The following is a 19,480-nucleotide window of genomic DNA, read 5'->3' on the forward strand; positions in this document are numbered from 1 at the left end:
TGTTCTCTTCTCCCAATTCGGATTATCCCATCTCCACCTCCACTTTGCTTGTTATGACTCCGGCCATTTACCCAACCGCCCAAGGTCTGGCCAGCAATGGGAATAAACATTATTATTATTATAAAACGAGTTCCCATTATGAGGTGAACCCAGTCACGAGAAGGTCCTCACGACAACATTGGGAATTTTAAAACTTGTGGCGGGCAGAACGTTAGTCGTTCTTCTCTTTCGTGTACTTGTTTTGATTTCGTGCTCCAGAATCCCGGATAGAGCCTCTCGTTTGCTGGAACCTTAAGTGTAATACCGTCAAGCGGATACTTCATAATCTTTCAATAGGTGGACAGAAATAGATTACACCTCAAGATCCACCGCGCTAATCGAAAACAAATCAGGAAATAAATGAACTAGGTGATTTCTGATTCGAGCAAGGTCAAAGAACCAATCGCCCCTCATGATATTGAGCTCATGTGGTTACATGGTCTATCTAGTTCCACATCCGGCAGAAGCAACCAAGCAGACAATGGAATTCTGAGGACTAAGTAACCACATTCTGCTACAAACACATATGGTACTTACAACACGGTAGGCAAGTATTCTGAGTTACTAGGATAGCTAACTTCATGGAAGTTGTAGATGCTTGTCCGAAGTCGCAGGATGTGCGGTATTTTACAGTCATAGGGGAATTACCGTTGCCCCCGCCCATGAAGCTCATTGTCGGTATTCCAGGTGTGCAACCGGAAAGACGATACGAAAGAGTAACCTCGATTTAAAAATGGGGTTGCATTTAGAGTGTGCCACTGAAGACACGAATCCTTACGCGGCCGTGAGGTAAGGCATATAATAATGTTGCCACAGATGTTGCGATATAATGTTGCCACAGAATTGACTAGACACCAGAAATCGTCACTCAGTAACGTGGTTTTTGTGCCCAGCAACCTCACTTACGGTTGCTGTGGCTTGACACATTTATTTGCCAAATGCCCTGGAGGAGAAATGGTGGCAAAATCTTGATTCTTACTTTTCTTCTACGCCAAGAATAAACTCAGCCCGTATCAATTAGCCAGATGAAACTACGTGACGGTGAATGCATGGTTAAGCGTATGGCGGGCAATGGCCCGCAAGTTGCAACCGAACGTATATCAAATAGACCGTTCAGTGCTCTCAAACAATGCACAGCCCTCCAGTGGACAGAGCACATTGTACGATATTTGTGAGACTCCTCCTTAGGACAATACTCATCCAACAGGAAGATGGAGTGGAGGGCTGGCCTACTTGTCAAAGCAGAGCACATGGCTCAGTGTATCCACAGGTAAAGAACGCAAAGAACTACTGTTGCACGCCTAAAGAGCCACACATTGCTATTAGCTTCGCCTTGCACTGAAGAACCAGCGTGGCTTCAAAAGATTCATTAAGGATTCAGAGGACCCAGCTCCACACTGGATTGAGAGAAGCAGCAGTGATTGCACTGGACGGAAACTTTTAAGCCTTTTTCAGAGCACAGTTCCATGCGCCCTCTTTTGAGACCCGCAATACTCAAAGACAGTGCTGTGTGTTGGTAAAGTCAATGGCGAAATTGGATCTTTTTTGTTTCTCAGAGCCCAGGGGATGACTAGACAATGCCATTGCCATAAAAACTTGATTAACGTTACCACAGAAAATATGAAAAAAGTCTTCACCACTTCAATCAACCATGGCTGCGGTCAGAGTAAGACGAGGATTAACCGGTTGCGGACCGACCAGTTTCGGTAATATCTTAAGTTTCTAAAGCAAGTATCCGGTGCGGGAAATCCGGCGCTTCTCAACGGAACCAGTCTTTCTAAAGCTTATAGTCGGTTCGATGCGACACCAGCAGACCGGAAGCACGGCAAGAAATTACATATGTACCAACGACAGTAAATTCCATCCTCATACTCGGACCAAGTTTGCGTCAAACACGAAGGCCAAGCTAAAAACAGCTGTTTACATTAGCACAAAACCTACAAAGTCAAAATTGACGCACTAAGAGCACCCTATCTCAAGATGTCTTGCAGGCCGGCTGCATAACAAGTCGTCTCGCGAAGAACTCCATAGTATTTCAGTCGTCTGTGGGACCCTCATTAAGCCGGTCAGATGTCAGTACCTTTAGCACACAGCAACTAGTAAACCATCACAGCAGCTAACATTATCTCATCACAGAATGAATTTTCTGAGGATATGTGGCAGCCGACAGAGATCGTGTCTCTAGAAATCCACACTCACCTCCTGGAGTTACTGGTGAAGCGGTATCGTTCAGTACCTTCAGATATCCTTTCCAGCTCCTTTAAACTTTTACCACAAACTATGGGAACGACTATTGTAGGAGGGATCACGATTGCCCGTTGTTGGCCGAGCTCTTGAGTGTACGGGTTTCAAGGGGTTATTTCCCCATTCTGTCACCACGTGTGACCCTTTGATCGAGAGAAGTAACACCGTTCAACTGAAGAGATTTGGCAAATTCGGGGAGAATAAAGAAGTTTATCCCGGGCAACGTAAAAGTTTTTGTAGTTCTAGCTTAGCTTTGGTACCAAATACATAGGTCAGCGGCTAATTTGCACCCAGTGCAGAAGAAATCTCCCTGAAGATGCAGGAAATATGTCTCGCAATTTAATAAGGAATACTTTCACGTTGTAATTACAAATTTTTTCGTTTTAAAACTACCATTCCCACAACTTGTACCCAACTCAGATTAAGTTTCGAACATGTGCTTTTTGGCTTTGGGTAAACTGGCGAAACATAACATCGGCTTGCGTGAGAAAAATATGCTTTCAAATGAAATTCGCTGAGTGGAACTGCTTGAGAACATTGCATACCATCGGCTATCGTGGCTTGGGTGCATCTGCCATTTTTTGCCGTTTGGTGCTCGTGTTCGGGTTTGACCTGTGCGTCCAATGCACGAAGTGTGCCAATTTCTTGGTCGTCCACTATCCAAGACAAACGTGTTTGACTCGTGCGTGTTAACACTATTCCGGTTATTGCTGAGAGTAAAGTTAGCGGGGTCTTTGTATACAGGAACCTCTTGTTGTATGCACGAATTACTCTGATGTGAGTTAGCTGCAGTGAGCTTCTGAGGGCCTGCTATCGTTGGCGCTCTTGGAACAACAAGATCTTCCCGCTCTTTATCAAGAAAAACTGAGGTATATTTATACCTGGCTTTTTCGGCGAAATCTACATTTTAGGTAATAGACGTCAGGCAAGATGAAAGCGAATAAGTACCCGTAGGATATTAGCTTCATTCACGCCTAATCTCCTGAGCCTCCTACTTTTATGTGTTTACTTAATTTTTTGATGTCACCATTTATTCAGAGTTCACTCTTTGTTGAACACCAATATAGTCTAACTAAGTTTCGGACAGGGTTGCTGTCAGCTTTATCTAATGATGCTCCAAGCGTCTAACAGTGCTTAGCAGGCAAATTATCGTTGAATTCGTACTACTACTAATAATAATGTTTAATCCCAGCTCGTGGGTAGCATACCGCCAGCTATGACCATAAGTATGTGGTCAGAATAAAGACTCCACTGAGGTCATACAAAAACAGGCATTATCTGATGCAGATTGGGTCATACCTCAACTCGATCGATCTAAATTTAGTGAACATCAAGGGCATAGAAACACAGCGTTTTTCTCGTATCTTAGTGAACACATCAACATATCAAACCATCAAAATTCGAAGTTGGCCAGCGAAAGCCAAAAGGGCGAAAATAAAGCCTTGCACGAAGGATCTTAGCCTCGCGGGAAATAAAGAACCAGAAAAGCGATTTTTGGGAAGCAACAGCATTTCTCTTTTCTGGCCGGTCAATTTGAACTAAAACTGAAGACCATAGCTGGGGCCGCGTGGCCTTGGATGGACCAGCCAGGTATAAATGTCATCATCATCATCATCATCATCATCATCATCATCATCATCAATGACAGCAACGTCAGTGTTGGCACTGATGCTATAAATGTCACACGGCACCGCAGTGTCGGTTTAGCTAAGCCACCATGTTTTTGTTACCGTCGACTGGAGAATGTGGTGTTAGACGGAAGACGTCAGCGAGTGAACGGATGTTCCGGTTTATAAGTACATCCGCCAGAGAATTACCATTTAAAATTTTGTGTCGCTCTGTAATTCAGCAGAAACGTCTCGATGTTTTCTGGTGTGGTCCCCTCATATTTAATTTCTAAGTGTGCGCGTTTGGAAATGTTGACAAGTCCTTCCATTTGGATATTTGTGGGCGGAACGGTGGTGATCGCATGTGCTGTATGCTATTTTATCGGTAGAAAATGCAGCAGACGTGAATTCACTGCTGATGTCATAGACAATGATATTCAGAACTCCAAAATGACTAACAACGTGTCGTAGTTCTGAAATGGTAGTACGCGCAGTAACACGGTTCGTGCTAAATACTCGTGACCATTGATCAGTCCCACACAGTGGACGAGAAGTGACCGTCTAGTTTATGGGGCAGGTCATGAATATAGTTCAGTTTTTCGGGCGGGGGTGATTTTGCAGAAAATTGGCATTTTGAGCGTTTGTATACAACTTCCAACTGATTACCCATGCTATGCTATCTATGCTGTCTATTATTATCTATGCAGGCCAATTTGTGCGGTGGAGATGAATTACGGTTTGAAATGAAAGGTCACAAACAGTGGCGTCACGAATCATGGCGGAAGTACTTAGAAGTAGATGGATTGTAGCATCGTGTAAACTTTGGCGTCTATATAACATTTTGTGGAGCTTCTTAAGGGTGAAGAGTATCTCTAAAACTACCATTTCGATCTCGTTATAATTGCGCTCGGTGATTGCTAGGGATCTAGATGCGTGGGCAACCGGTTTTTAGCTTCCGTCATGGAAAACGCGAGAGATGACAGCTCCAATACCATAGTTGGATCGTAATGTGGGAGGAGCAGATCAGAGCTGAGAAGTGACCTTACTTTGTCAAAAGCGGACTGGCACTCAGATGACAAGTTCCAAGGCACATCCATTTTTAAATGATAATTTGGTGGTTCACGGAAAAAACGAACTGGAATGGCTTATTGAACCGAGGACTGGGCACAAAGTTTCTAAATCCGTCGGCGCTAGCATTTGTTTCCTGGCAGATATATTTTCTACGTCGGGATGACGGCCATTTTCGTCAAAAATAAATCCGAGATATTTGATGGACGTGAGAAAAATGCACATTTTTCTACGTGTAGGCAAAAATCATATTGCTGTTTTTGCTCTAGTATACAATACAAACGGTGCAAAAGTTCGAACTATAACCTGTGAAAATGACGACATCCAAATAAGCAGCAACTGCTAGTAAACCGTTTAGCATTGCATCCATTGTTTGTTGAAATATTGCGGGTGCAGATTTCATCCCAAGTGGCGGACAGTTGAATAGAAACAAACTTCGATGTGTATTGATTGTCAGCAATTCTTTGGAGGTGAAATATATTCATGGACGGTGAACGTTGAACCACCTACGGCCTCGGAGGTTTACGACTGCATATGCTCTCAAGCGCCACCGAGATCCTGGTCCGCGTGACCCCCCACCCGCACCGTTCAAAGACAAGGCTGAAGTCCTCAAGCAGCGCTTTTCCTATCTGTTTGCTTGCATTTGAGAAAAAGTCTGTCCCAGACAACTGGGGACAGTCGGTGATCGTGCCCATTTTCAAAGAAGGGCGCGTAGTGAGTGGTAACCACAGGAGAATCAGCTTGACCCAAGTCGCGACGAAACTGTTGGCGTCAATTGTCCTTCGTCGCCTTACGGCGGCTCGTGAGATACTGACTCGAAAGCACCAAGCAAGATTCCAGCCTGGTAGGGGTCGTGTTGACCAAATCTTCACACCCCGTCAGGTGTTAGAACAACGCCATTCGTATAAGCAACCTATCCTTGACACACTTGCCCACCAAGGAATGCCCTGGAAGTTTGTAAACATAATACGTTCTTTGTATTCTCGGAAGTCCGGACGTGTAAGAATGTATGGAGAGTCCTCCAAAAACTTCCGTACCCAAAAATATTTCCTGAAAAATATACACTATTGAAAGATACATTACAAGCTAACTTGCCAGTCAGTAGTAGGGTGGCTTGAGCCCAAATCGGTCATCTCAGTTCCTTTGAATCACAGCCGGGTTGCGACTTGGAGTCGATTCTCGTCTCATAGGAATGGAAAGCGACCCTCCCACTTATGTGCTGATCATAAACTGTTTCTGGCGAGCATAAACGCTCGGATCGCGTAACCTTGTTGTCACCACCTGAAAATCTGCTATAGCTCCAGCTGGATCGTGTCGCCGTCAGCCGCCGGTGGAGAGCCACAACTCAAGGCTGCTGTTCCTTCTGGTAAACAACTTGATTCTGATCACATCCTCATGCGTGCGCGCTTGTCAGTTCGTTTCCTCAGGCTCTCGAAAGTCCGCAAGAACCATGCCAACCCACCGTCTTTGAAGAATTACTGTAGGTCAACAATAGCGACCTCGGTCGTTCAGCTGTAACACCCTTTTGGTGCCTAGCGGCCCTACCACCCGAAGGAAGTGCGAGGGTTGCCCAAGCCTAAACAGCACAGTATTGGTTTACTGTAGACAGTTGTTGAGCTAGCACGGATGTAGTTGGCTCAGTGGTTATGGTGCGAATTTTCTGACCTTGTGGTCCGTGGTTCGAACCCGACCTCTGCCTCTCGACTTCCCTTGTCTGGTATTATCCCGGCCCTCATGTCTCCTGGTGGCATGGCAGTTGGGCGCCGAGATGGTGCTACAGCTGAACGATTTCAGGACGTCGATGCCTGTTTGCTCGAATTAGATTGTTTCATTTGTGAAGCAAATCGGGGGCAGACGTTGACGGACTTTTGTACTAAGTAGTTACAGTGATTGAAAAATCTCTCTATGTTTCATCCCTCTTTTTTCGATGGTGGAAATCTACCAACAGGTTGGGGCTTGTGATTTAATGTGATTTGTCATACTGACTTCTTTACAAAGCGACACTTCCTCTAAACGAATAATGGCGCTGTGACGATTGTGAACCGTATTTGTTACTCATCGACAGGATCGTTCAAAACTACTGGGTGGTTCAGAATTCTTTAGAATTGATAGAGAACTAAACAACAACCTGGAACAAACGCGTCACATTTGGTAAGCCACGGACTACCAACCTTATAATTTCCATCACAAGAAGGGCAGGAGTCAGGAGCAATTTTCTATACTCAGTTGATGTGGTGTTAGCACATTTCAAAAGGATGATTTCAAACTTGCCTAGTTAGCCGAAATCAATAAGCTGGCACCGGAACTCTTAGCTCACTTCAATCCAGAGTCAGAAGTTGGGCTTTATGCAGGGCATGCAATGTAGTGGCGTCGATCGTAGCTTTCAGGTCGACATTCCCGCACCGTATTCCAATATTTTTCTGTCGTGAAGGGCCGAAAATTGAATATTTTCATTTCCCATCACTGAGCTCATGTAAAATACCTTGTATTCAGAGAAGACCCTAACACGAAAGCTGGCACTGGGCAGGACTCTCGCGGAGTCCGGAGAGTTTATTTAAACAAGAGATCTTATTTTCCTAGAGTAACCTGTATGCGAGCCTAAATCGTTGTTATTCGGTTGACCAAGTGTTGGTAATCTTGTGTTTAATTCACTTCTAGGTGTTCATGCTGCTGTCGATGTGAACACAGTTTCTCTCTTTTGCAGTCGGCCGCGAAACGTAGTATCCAAAACCTGGCTTTCCAAGTCAAACTGCCCTGCAATGTTTCGTTCCCAAATGCGCACACTTTTGTTCCCTAGTCGCCCGATCGTGATACGTCAGTTATATGGAAATTCTGGATCAGAACGGTGAGTCACAAGCTTAGATGTTTTATTTCACGGTTGCCTCCCAAACACTGCCTTTGTGAGTTAAGATGTCAGTATCGACCACTGGTATACTTTATACCAAACCTAAAATTTGACCGCGGATGTCCTACCTCAAGAAAGTTGCATTCAGATGATCGATCGTGGTTTTTACTCCTATAGTGCCCGAACTTGCTCACCAAATTCCGTCTTAACTGGTCAGTAGCTTGTCAGACCAACTTAAGCCGAGTAGCACCGCACTGTAATGTTAATAATCGTGACAGCAACATGGTATTTTGCTGCCATGCAACTCTGTTAACATGTTTAAATAAAGTTTTATGGTCTGGTTAGAAACTGAGAGCCTCTGACATCGATCAGATGTCAAAAATCTCACTATTTTCAGTCAAGCACAGGGGAGTTCCTTTGGGCCCCATATAAGGTGGGTCGCATAGCCAACAACCCTCACTTCCTCCTACAAGGTTATGTTTTAACCGTTTCCAAGTCTTTACCACCTCGAACCATGCACAGGAAACAATGATGCTTCTTGTAGGTTGCTACTCGGTGTGCTGAGTGGTTACAGCGTGAATTCACTGACCGGAAGATCCGGTTCGAATTCGACCTCTGCATCCCGACTTTGCCTGTCTACACTTGGGCAACCTGGCAGTATCCCAGCCCTCTTGCTTCCTTCGAGTGGCATGGCAGCTAGGCATTGAAAGGATGCTACAGCTGACCGACGACCTGGCGTGCGTACCACGTGACCGGCCCACCGCAACCTGTAGGGCTAGGTGCTGTCCTCAAACGTACTGGTTTTTAATTGAGATTTCATCCTTTAAAGGCCGAGTAGTACTCTATAATCGTTTTAGCACAGATTAGTTTCACTCACAGGACAAAATGGGCTCGGAACGGCTCAGTGGTAAAGGCGCAATTCAGTGAGAAAGTCCGTGGTCTGAACCCAACCTCCGGCTATCGACTTCCCCTGTCTAGGCTTGGGTGATCTGGCAGTATCTGAGCCCTCGTGCTATCCTCCGGGTGGCATCCCAGTTAGGCCCCCAAAGGGCCTTGCGGCTGAATGATAAAAGGGTGAAATCTCCATCAAAATTTCCAAAAAACCTCACACTATCAACAAATGAACCGCTTGGTACTTCACCAGATATTTGATTCCCGATCACCACTTTGCGAATCTGTGGATCCCAGCCCAAACTAGTTATGCTTCTGAGATATCAGTGGTCAAGGATCTGAAGATACACTGTTCTACTGCCAGCCGAAATCGCACTCTTGTTTCCAGGTGCCCCTATTGGTGTCGTCGACAAGTTCGTTTTCCCGAGAAGTTGTATAAGTCCCGATAGGCCAAAGAACAAAATAGGCTTTCGGATCAGGTATGTCATAGCAGATATTACTAAAATCCAATAGGTATGGTGCCAGTGCGACACTTGTCTGACTGCCAAGGATGTAAATCTGTCTGCTGCCTTATCAGTCAGATATGTTACTCATTTTTGCATAATACAAATTCTTCAGCTTCTTACCACCGGCTATCCCGGAACACTTAGTCTGGTAGAAATATCGAACCAAAATCCCGAATTACAGCCGTGTTTCCGTAAGTAATGATAATGAATGTCAAGGTAGTTCGGCTTGTTTTCAGAAGAAAATTCGCACAAAATGTGTGATATCACGTAATATCACATGTCACAATAGATTCTTCCGTGCCAAACGAGCTCACAATCTGTCTACTAATGGAAAGTGTCTATATCGAGATGGCCCAGAGATTAAAACACGAACTGCTAGTTGAAAAGTTCGTGGTTTGAACCTATCTCTGCTTTTTCGACTACTTATGCCTAGTTCTGAGAAACCTGACTGTACCTCAGCCGTCGTGCTTACTTCGAGTTGCTTGGCGTTTATGTACCTAAAGCGCGCCACTTTCGAGTGATTTTATTTTGTCTACATCCAGTTCATATCCAGAGTGGATGCTTAAAAACTGTTTTCGGCAGCGTTTGCACGCAAAACCTATGGAAGTGCCTCAAAGCAACAGCATTGCCTTTCACACAAGAAGGGCGCCATGTTTGCGATGCTTGATTTATTCCGCAGATACGGTGCAAACCAGTTCGGAGAACAGTTGGCAGATTTCCAAATATTCCCGAAAAAGCGACTTCACGAACGGTTCCAAGTGTCTCCCAACTGATCAAAAAAACGTTTTCATCAGAACATACTCATGAGGTTGTCTTACTTGCGCAGGTCTCGCACCCCAGTTGTTCGGTAGAATGAGAGGGAAACCTGTTCTGTCACCTGGAACATTTTTTTCATTTTTATCTCTTTCTTGGCTAAAGTGATTGCGATGTATTCACAATCTTCACTGATTGTGCAGGCACAAAACAGGAATCCTGATGCTAAACATGGGCGGTCCAAAAACCACTGAACATGTGCACGACTTTTTGTTGCGGCTATTCTCTGATCGTGAGATCATGCAGCTACCTGCACAGAGGTGAGTTCCCTTTCCTCATATTCCATTTCTTAGTATACTCTCACGCCTAATAGCTAAACGGCGGTCGCCTAAAATTGTCAAGCAGTATGAACAGATTGGCGGTGGGTCACCAATCACACACTGGACTCAGACGCAGGGTGAATTCGTTGTTCGTTATTTGGACAAAGTGAGTCCAGAAACAGGTGAACCATTTTCTCCACTCACTCATCTCTTCTTTAGCACCGCATAAACTGTACATTGGTTTTCGTTACGTCCATCCTCTGCTCGAAACCGCAATCAACGCAATGGAAAAGTATTCGTGCTCTTTCATCTCGGTTTAATCTTGATTACAGGGATAACCTAGAGAGAGTGGTGGCCTTCAGCCAGTATCCACAGTACAGTTGTACCACCTCAGGAAGCAGTTTCAACGCCATCGCCAGACACTATGAATCTAAAGACGGTACTTTCACCGGCGTGGAGACAATATCGGCACCGGATGTGACGACCAAACTTCCCGGTCCTGTTTGGTCATTTCTGGATCGATGGCCGGTGGAATCTTTTCTCACACATACCTTTGCTCAACACATCCGTCACCTACTTGATGCCATCGAGGATCCTGTCGAACGGAAGAATACAGTGCTCCTGTTCAGTGCTCATTCTATCCCTATATCTGTTGTCAGTCGTGGAGACTCTTACCCACAGGTTTGTTTACTTGTCTATTTTTTCGACTTGGCAGAGGAGTATGAAGGAGATCACGAAACGCTTGAATGTTGTCGGTGCTACTCGCCTTCCATGGTGGGGACCGCGTGATCCTCACTGTGCCTGGTTGGAGACACTATAAGATACGGCTGCCAACCAATACCACTGGCGTTCTTGTCGGTTTCTATCCAGATCGCCTGAGTGAATGTCTGGAGGTGTAGGCACCTCGGAATGATTGTGGTAAGCTAGCACTAAGTCCCTCCCCCATCCACATTTGCTCTTTTTTACAATAAGGCCTTCAAATAAATCATGGTTGTACGGCAGTAAACCATCAGTGTTGAACACTGAAGTCATGCTGTCGATGATGATGATGCTATTTTTTCGAAGACTAGGTCAACATGCACAACATCACATGGGTATGGCAAGTACTGGTCAAATGCTGTAGTTGTCTGACGTCGGTTGTAATTACTTAACTCTACGATTGGCCCGTGGCAAAACATATTTTACAAATTCTGTTAATTCTGAGTATAATAATTCTAACTATAATTCTAAGTATCGATGACCTTTTACATCGTTTCCTTCAGAAAACCAGCATTTAATGGGATTTTGGGCTATCTGTCGGGGCTTGGATCGTGTCAGCCGAACTAATTGTTCACGATGTTCGTTAGTGTTCATTAGCCATCTTAACCTGTTCACAAAGGATTAGGCGTCAAATGTCTTCGGCTACGCGAAACTAATTTGCGGACACGTGCTTCTCATGTCCGTCCATCAGGTGACTCATGATAAGGACGAGATATCTCGTGTGTCTAAGTTCTCTCGGAATCCGACTACCTTTCCATTATCGGATAGTTTTATTCACATGTTGTATATTGTCGAACAGAATGATATCAGAACTCTAGTGTGATTGGAAGCAAATTTTTGCGATTACAGTTCGGTTCAACCCGATTACTGTAACTGGGTGTCAAATTCTCAATGGGAACACGTTCTCACTGGATTCTGGATCAAAGCGATACAATAACGGTCGTGTGGACGGCTTCTCAACACACCTAGAAATACCATACGTGTTGTGTGCGCTTCACTGAGTTGTTTGAATCATTAATATGGTGTCTGCTTGATGCGTATTTACAAAAGCTGATTTGACGGAGGTGCACTCGCGAGTATCATCTTAGTGGTACAGAGGCACACATCGTTCAACCGTAAATACATTCAGCCGGGAGAGAGTTGCTTCTTTGTTTTTTCCTGAGTATTTCCACCTCATACTCAAAGTAAGCGATTTAAATTCCGAGCAAAAGTAATAGGATCTTCCAGGCGAACGTAAATAACTCTAGTGTTGATTAGAAATGACAAATTCCAGCTATAACGCGCTATATGCCTGGAAGGTACGACACCCTTATTAAATAACCGCAATCGAGCATTCAGAACGAACGTTTTTCATTGTCTCAATAGAATCAATCTTCTTCAAAGAGGACACTCACGGAGCCAGCAGATAGTTTATTCTTGGGAAGTATTCTCTAAATTGGTTTTGGTCTTGACAGCGAATAAGTCTAGAACGCCCGGTATGCCCAGAGTTGAGTATATCCATATTCAGTCATCTACACTTTGTCGACCCGGTATTCGTTGTCGAATACGGGCTTCGTTCGTTGGAACCAATTGAGTTAGAATATATAATAGAGATAATCGCTCAGTAGTAACAGCCTTTCAGTGCCCAGTGGCGATGCCACCCGAATGAATGGGTACTGCCAGGTTGCCCAAGTCTAGGTAGAAAAAGTCGATATGCAGAGGTCGAGTTCGAACCACGGATCTTCTGGTCAGTAAATTCGCGCTCCAGACACTGATCCGTTTCGCCTCAAGTGTAAATGTTCGCCGGAACTGAATAACTGGTCGCTATTGCAGTGGTCCATCTCATTTTCACTCTCGATTTTTCACGCCCCTTGTCTAGTCTTCGACCTGGGGTTGTTGTTTGTGAAGACTACTACGTTTCAGAGATTTCCTGGCTGTTGTCAGTTTGCATACATGACAGTAAAAGAACGCTCTTGCTTGATGTTCTGCCTTTGAGTCTGCTGGTCTGTGCTTAGTAACGCTTACTTGGCTGGTGCATTGTCTGTGAGTGGGATAAGCAAAACCAAACTACTTTGAAGTTGTGCTTTATTACTCGACACTTACATCCATATGATGCGAAATCTGGGTTTGTTATGATCTTATCTTCTAATAATGAAAGATGATATCGATGGCGTAACTCATTTCTGGATGAGTCGCACTACCAATCAGAACTGAGCTGCTACAACCTGGTCAAACTGGGTCACATCTCAATTCTATTAACCGAATGAAATTCATCGCCTGGGGCTGTTTTACCTATCTGGCCATTTGAGGACCACAGGTGTTTGGATTAACTTAGACGACGCTGAACATGTTTTAGCAGTGTCTGGGTCCATGTTAAGCATTATTTGCTTGTGCTAATCGATCGTAATTGAAGCCTTCCCTCTAAAACAGTGTTCTCTCTGATGGACCAAAGGAAGTCGTTTTCGTCTGTGAACCTCCTTTAAAAGGGACTTAGTACGCATCGTATGGTCGTACTTTTATAGATTCCCAATGAAACGGACCTGAAACTGTTTAACACTAGAAAGCCAGAGTATTTGGATCGGCGAAGGTTCAGCCAACCTAGTAACTTTGGCTTTTCTTTCTTGATTTCCATCATTTTGACCCAGGATATCATGCTGACGCAGTAAGTTGGACCACAACGTATGTCAGTCATTGTAGAATCGTCCGTCTGCGGTTCGTATGTGTGAATATAAAACTGATGATGGATGGACTAGTGTATGGGAGGTTTCAGGGTGTGTGTAGGCTCTCTTTTCGACAATGAACGGGGTCAGAGCAGTTGTTAACGATCACCTCAGCGGTTACAACCGTGTGAGTTCGAATTAACTTAGGCTGTATAGACCACTTGAAGCGCGTTAGCTGTTTATTCGATGATCGGTCTCGCTCAACTGCTGTACAGTGGCATTAGCAACAGTCTTTTTTGTTGACCAATCAGCCAGCCCCGGACGAAGGCTGAGGTACTTTGACTACATTTGACATGTTTTGATGCGCAGCGGCTGCAAAATGAACAAACTAGCATGTTCTGGGCGTGAACTTGTGTCTTTCGTTCACGCTTTAAAGCACTGTGGTTTCGCTTGTGAACCAAGGGTGAATCTGGCAATGAAGAATGTTCTTCCTAGGATATATTGCGCTTTACTAAGCTCCTAGGCCAACAGATGGATTGTATTGCTGTCTATGGGATACTGAAAGTTCACAATGTCTGAACCCTTCTTCGCTACCAGAAACTCCAGCGTACAAATGAGCAAAAACATTGAGAAGGCAGAAGCAAATCCCGTTTAAATTGTGGTATGTCAAGTTAGAAGACAACCAAGTCATGCTGTTATTCGACGCCATCATCCTTTCTACATTGGTTGATCACAAACCTGCCCGAAAAACGCTAATGGAGCTACCTAAGAATCAACACAACCAGAATTCACAGGGAGACCTCTGGACCAATGCATGATTGCATACTTTGATTACGAAATAAAAAATAAATCGTTCAGCTGGAGCACCCTTCCGGTTCCTAGCTGCTGTGCCATCCGAAGGAAGTAGGACGTATGAGATACTGCCAGATTATCCAGGCCTAGACAGGAGCAGTTGGGGGCAGAGTTTGGGTTCGAACCACGGACCTTCTGGTCAGTAAATTCACGTTTTAACCACATCGACATACAGGTACAAAAATAGCTGAAAGGGAATCCATAGGATCATCTAAATCAACACCGATTGCAGGAGCCTTAAAACATAAAACGTTTTGCATAACCACGGATAAATTCAGGGCTTGGGGCGGTTTATTTGTTATCGTCAAGCGAAATCCAGCAGAAGGTACGTATGAGCTGCTCAACAGCACACCTAAAGATGTTAAATTTACGATTAACCTGGACAAAGGACTACGGATCGAACACTTCACGGTCGAGTATACCGGAAGAAAATGCATACAGATCAAATGTTGAACTCCTGTAGCAACTATCCTATGAACCGCAGAAAGATCTGCCTTTGAAGTCTGTTTGGAAGAACAGAAACGTCGCAGCATAGCAGGGCTGAGAAGAAAACCACTTATCTCGAGCATTGCAAAACAATAGGTACCCAAGAAGTTTTACCAGAAGCTCAAGGGAGAGATCTCAGCAACAACCGCCAGAAAGGACAACTAAACGAATAGTGCATCCATACATCAATAAGTTATCTGAACTGACAGCAAGAACATTGTAATATTTCAGAGGCTCACAAGCCGAGTGCCATCGTGGAAGGATTGATTTCAAAAACAAAGGACGAAACCAGACAAGATAACCGGAATAATCTTATCTGCTAGATAAAGTGCAGTAAATGCAACGAACTTTACATGGAACAAACTATCCACGCGAATCAACGAGCAAAATGTGGTCATAAGAAGGGACGACAGACCTTCTTTGTCTTCTATTTGGAAGACTCGGAAGGTTATCCTCTCAATTTGGAAAACGTGAAGATTCTGATCCTCTCAATTTGGAAAACGTGAAGATTCTGGTGTGTTAAGGTATAAAATAGGCAAGGGAATTACTGGGAACATGACACTCCACGATGAACTCAACCGATACTTTGAACGGGCGGTAATGTACGAACCTCTGCATGCAAGAGAACGCGAACCGCGCCGGATAACAAACAGCGGCCGAACCTCAGACAAACCGATCAGACAACCTGATCACCAGCGGGACTGGTCCGGCGGAGGTTACAGGGTGAGGTTTAGTTCAAAGGTCCCGTGGTTACCAGCCAGTAAGAACGCGATTGAAAAATTCACTCAATAGTATTACTCACCGGGGCAGCCAATCTTAATCGAATGTGGTCCACTCCGGAAGCCTGTGTATAAGCTTGCGCACATTACTGCTCGATGCATAACCACCAACGCACGGCTCCGCCCCGCTTCACTAGAATGCACTTGTTGCTTTGATTGGTAACGAAACGTTGGGAACAGAATAGCCAAGTTCAGCGAATAACTCGATCACCGGCTGGGCAACTAAAGCTGCCAACATCCTCTCCTATGTTAGATACATCCCATCACAATCGCAGATACTTGGTGATTTATTTGCTGTTTTGGAGGACCCTTCTGTAATAGAACTGACGCTAAACCATTTTAACTAAGTGCACTCCGTCGAGTTTGTTTGTGAGATGCAAGCCACTGTGATGCTTTTCCGTTCCGAAGAAAAAACCTGTTCGACCTCTTATAAACCGGGGACGAAAAACGTGCGAGGAAGCAATGACTGAGCACGCATGAGTGAAAATGGTTAATAAATGGATTTGCAGGAAAATGTATGAAAACGATGCTCCAGCAAGCAGAATGCCCATAGATTTTTGCAGCGGTAATGAAAAAAAACGGATCTAAGTTCACCTTCCAGACAGGACTTGCCAGTGACTTATTAATTCCCGATTACCCAAAGTCCTCGAAAGCACTTTCGCCGCTGCAACACTCCCCTTTTGGTTCGTAAGCTGATGCATGGTGCTTTTAAGCCTCAAGACCCGGACGGCAATCCGTGCCCGTGACATACCAACTCGTTTGGTCTCCTACTGCCGTTGAACTTTCATGGCGATGAACGTTACCTTGACCTAAGCAGTAGATATCGATCGCATATGGGATGCATCAAAACCAAGCATTGTCGATCTGGTAAGGACTACTGGTCAACAACTAATAAACGAACCAGAGCTACCAGTATTTCGACACCTTACCAAGGATTACCTAGGTTTGGTGCCACGTGCAAGTTATGGTACACGGACGGACTATTCATTCTGTACTTTTGAGTGGCCCGATCAGCAGTCTAGCCATTGAGTGGAGTTTGATGCCATCGCTACATCTAATCTGTTCACAATCACCAATCATCGGTTTTACTATTTCCATTCCGAATTATGGGCGTCTACGTGGAAGTAAGTTAAAATATCCGAGAAAAGTGAAACAGCTTGGTGGGGATTTCGCGCGCTATAGGTATTGTCTTCTTCGAACCAGCTCCGCGAGAAAGCATCGTTTCGGGGGGTTTGGTGAGCAGCATAATGTAGGGAAGTTTATTAGATCCTTGTAGCACCTTGAGAGCGTTCACCTAATAATATTCCACCAATCCTCAGAAAACGGACATTTTGACACCTTTTTCCCTCCTCCCAACTTATCATCCAGTTTTGTTTATTCCAGGAGGTTGCTGCCACCGTCCATGCGGTTATGCAATTACTGAATTTTCAATGGCCCTACCGCCTCGTGTGGCAGTCTAAAGTTGGTCCGGCTGCCTGGCTTGGACCATCCACATTAGACACATTGCACGGACTGGCTCGTTTGGGCTACCGGCATGCTATGCTCATTCCAATCGCCTTTACCTCAGACCACATCGAAACGTTGTACGAAATGGATTTGGAATATTGCAAAGAAACTGCTCATAAGGCAGGAATGGTCCGTGTGCACCGAGCTGCGTCGCCAAACGATAATAATGTGTTTCTGCTGGTAAGATGCTGTACCCTAATGTAAACGGTGTTTTTGATGCATCATTTTCGATGGCTGTGATGGCAGGAGTGACCGAAAAACCTCAAAGGTGCACTTAGGGCGCCCCATTTATCCACTCCACCAATCGGGTTATGTAACTAGTCCTGTGTTGAATAGTAACGCAAAGTTGTGAAAATATGCGGTTTCAATTGCTCTTTCTGAGCCCAGTATAGCTATAAAGTACGAAATAAGGTTGTGAAGGTTCAGAAAGCTCTACGCTTGGTAAAAAACACTGACACTGTCGATTCACTTTGTGAGAGACTTTGACTGCACCGCTGACATTCGCTTACAGTCGAGCAGGCTTATCCGTCTTTTGTACTCATATCATCTCTGCTCTATTGTATTCTGGTTAGCGCTCTTCCATATCACCAGTGAACCATTTTACTCATGCCACTATCATTCCTCTCCCTGTTCTTTCACCAAAAGGGTTTGGGTGAATTGGTTTCGAAGCACTTGCGTAGTGGCGAGGCCTGCTCTCGACAGTTTATGCTCCGTTGTCCAATGTGCACAAACCCCCACTGTGAAGCGACGCGAACATTCATTCAAACGGAGAAGAAACGATTGGAACCGTGGACAACGAAAAACTTCGTTGAATCAACAAAAACAAAGGTCGCCAACCAGTGACATCTCAATTTTTCTGCTAAATCGCCCGTCCGCCAATCCTTATGACCAACTCTCTTTTACCTGTTTTCTTTACTCTCTAGACGTATTTAACGCTAAGACAACGGGTGCTCATAAGCTCATCTTTGTTTGACTTGTTTCGCGAACCAAATTGGGTTGCACATAATTTCCGTCTCTGTTCCCAAAACTGCAATAGACTTTCGTATTTTTTAAATCGAGTTTTCGGATTACTGAGTGCTCACTCTGTTCATTTGTTCGGTCGTTTATTGTAAGCAGAAAACCGAGTTTCACGACGACTTACTCCCATTAGTTTATGGAGGAAAGTGAACCAATGACACTGTTTCTTGCTTACCAAACTAACGATGCCTTCAAACATATCCTACGATCACCACCATCTGGTCGTTTTCAGATAGACCAATCTCAACCTCGTCACCTGTGAACAGGTCGGTTGATTAAAACGCAATTTACTCAAGAAACAAATGGTCGCGAATTTCCGGGCAATTATGGAAAAGTTACTCAGTTCCAGCTGGTTGCAGACCCCATTGAATAATCTTGTCGTTATAATGTCGAGCAAAATGACGCCGGTTTTCTGAAGTGAACTGCAGCTTAGTACTTAACGGATCAATTGGAGGGTTCCCGGAATCACAGAAGACGTGTGAACGAACATATCGAGTAGAAGAAAATCACCGAAAGTTCAATCAATTGGAAGGAGTTACCATTTCAGAAGGGCACGATAAATAATCGGTAGTTCGTCCGTAAACGTACCCAATCATCAAGAGGGTCGTGAAGCGTTTGAAAGAATTACCTGACTGTGTCTTATTAATCTGAAGGTCCAGCTGTGACCGTAACACGATGGATGCCAAATTTATGCTTCCTACATCACTGTTAATTCAGGGTTGTCAAGCGTGCGCTGCTGGAATGGTGGTAACACGCTTGTTTCGCGTCTCTCATTTCTGGAGTTCGAACCCCCACAGGGTCAAGGATTTGGGCTGCGGATGAAATCGAATTAAAGCGAGATTCAAGACCAAGGCTGTCGTGCTTTGTTATGAAAAATACACAATAACTGCATGAGGACCAGAGGATTGTCGAAGTGACAGTGATGTAAGCACAAAATCCGTAAGCTTCGTACCCGTCCACAATCATTCTCGTTCTCTAAATAGCTGACCCAAAAATTAAAACGAATGACCAAGAGACCCATTGTTCGAATGCATTCCTGGGCTTTAGGTTATTCCAGCCATATCTTGTGCAACCCATATACAGCTCACATGTTTCCTTCGACACTTGCCTGTCGCAGCTGGATGATTAACCTTTTTCCATACTTATTCGAAAAACGACCCAAAATAAAT

At 44.6% G+C, this 19,480-nt stretch overlaps 1 protein-coding gene across 1 annotated transcript in view; it reads left to right on the top strand.

The window, feature by feature from the left end:
* T265_11985 (hypothetical protein) overlaps positions 1 to 18,458 on the top strand; it is a gene marked incomplete at both ends in the record, with an annotated part of 23,117 nt that extends 4,659 nt beyond the window's left edge. Inside the window, 7 exons of the mRNA XM_009178851.1 lie at positions 7,663 to 7,803; positions 10,157 to 10,273; positions 10,307 to 10,455; positions 10,493 to 10,565; positions 10,606 to 10,954; positions 17,172 to 17,474; positions 17,940 to 18,458. Coding sequence (XP_009177115.1) covers positions 7,663 to 7,803; positions 10,157 to 10,273; positions 10,307 to 10,455; positions 10,493 to 10,565; positions 10,606 to 10,954; positions 17,172 to 17,474; positions 17,940 to 18,137 — 1,330 coding nt within the window. The remainder of the gene's footprint in view (positions 1 to 7,662; positions 7,804 to 10,156; positions 10,274 to 10,306; positions 10,456 to 10,492; positions 10,566 to 10,605; positions 10,955 to 17,171; positions 17,475 to 17,939) is intronic.
* Positions 18,459 to 19,480: the final 1,022 nt, after the last annotated feature.

The sequence above is a fragment of the Opisthorchis viverrini genome (genome assembly GCF_000715545.1).
Source record: "Opisthorchis viverrini unplaced genomic scaffold opera_v5_686, whole genome shotgun sequence".
Classification (NCBI taxonomy): domain Eukaryota; kingdom Metazoa; phylum Platyhelminthes; class Trematoda; order Opisthorchiida; family Opisthorchiidae; genus Opisthorchis; species Opisthorchis viverrini.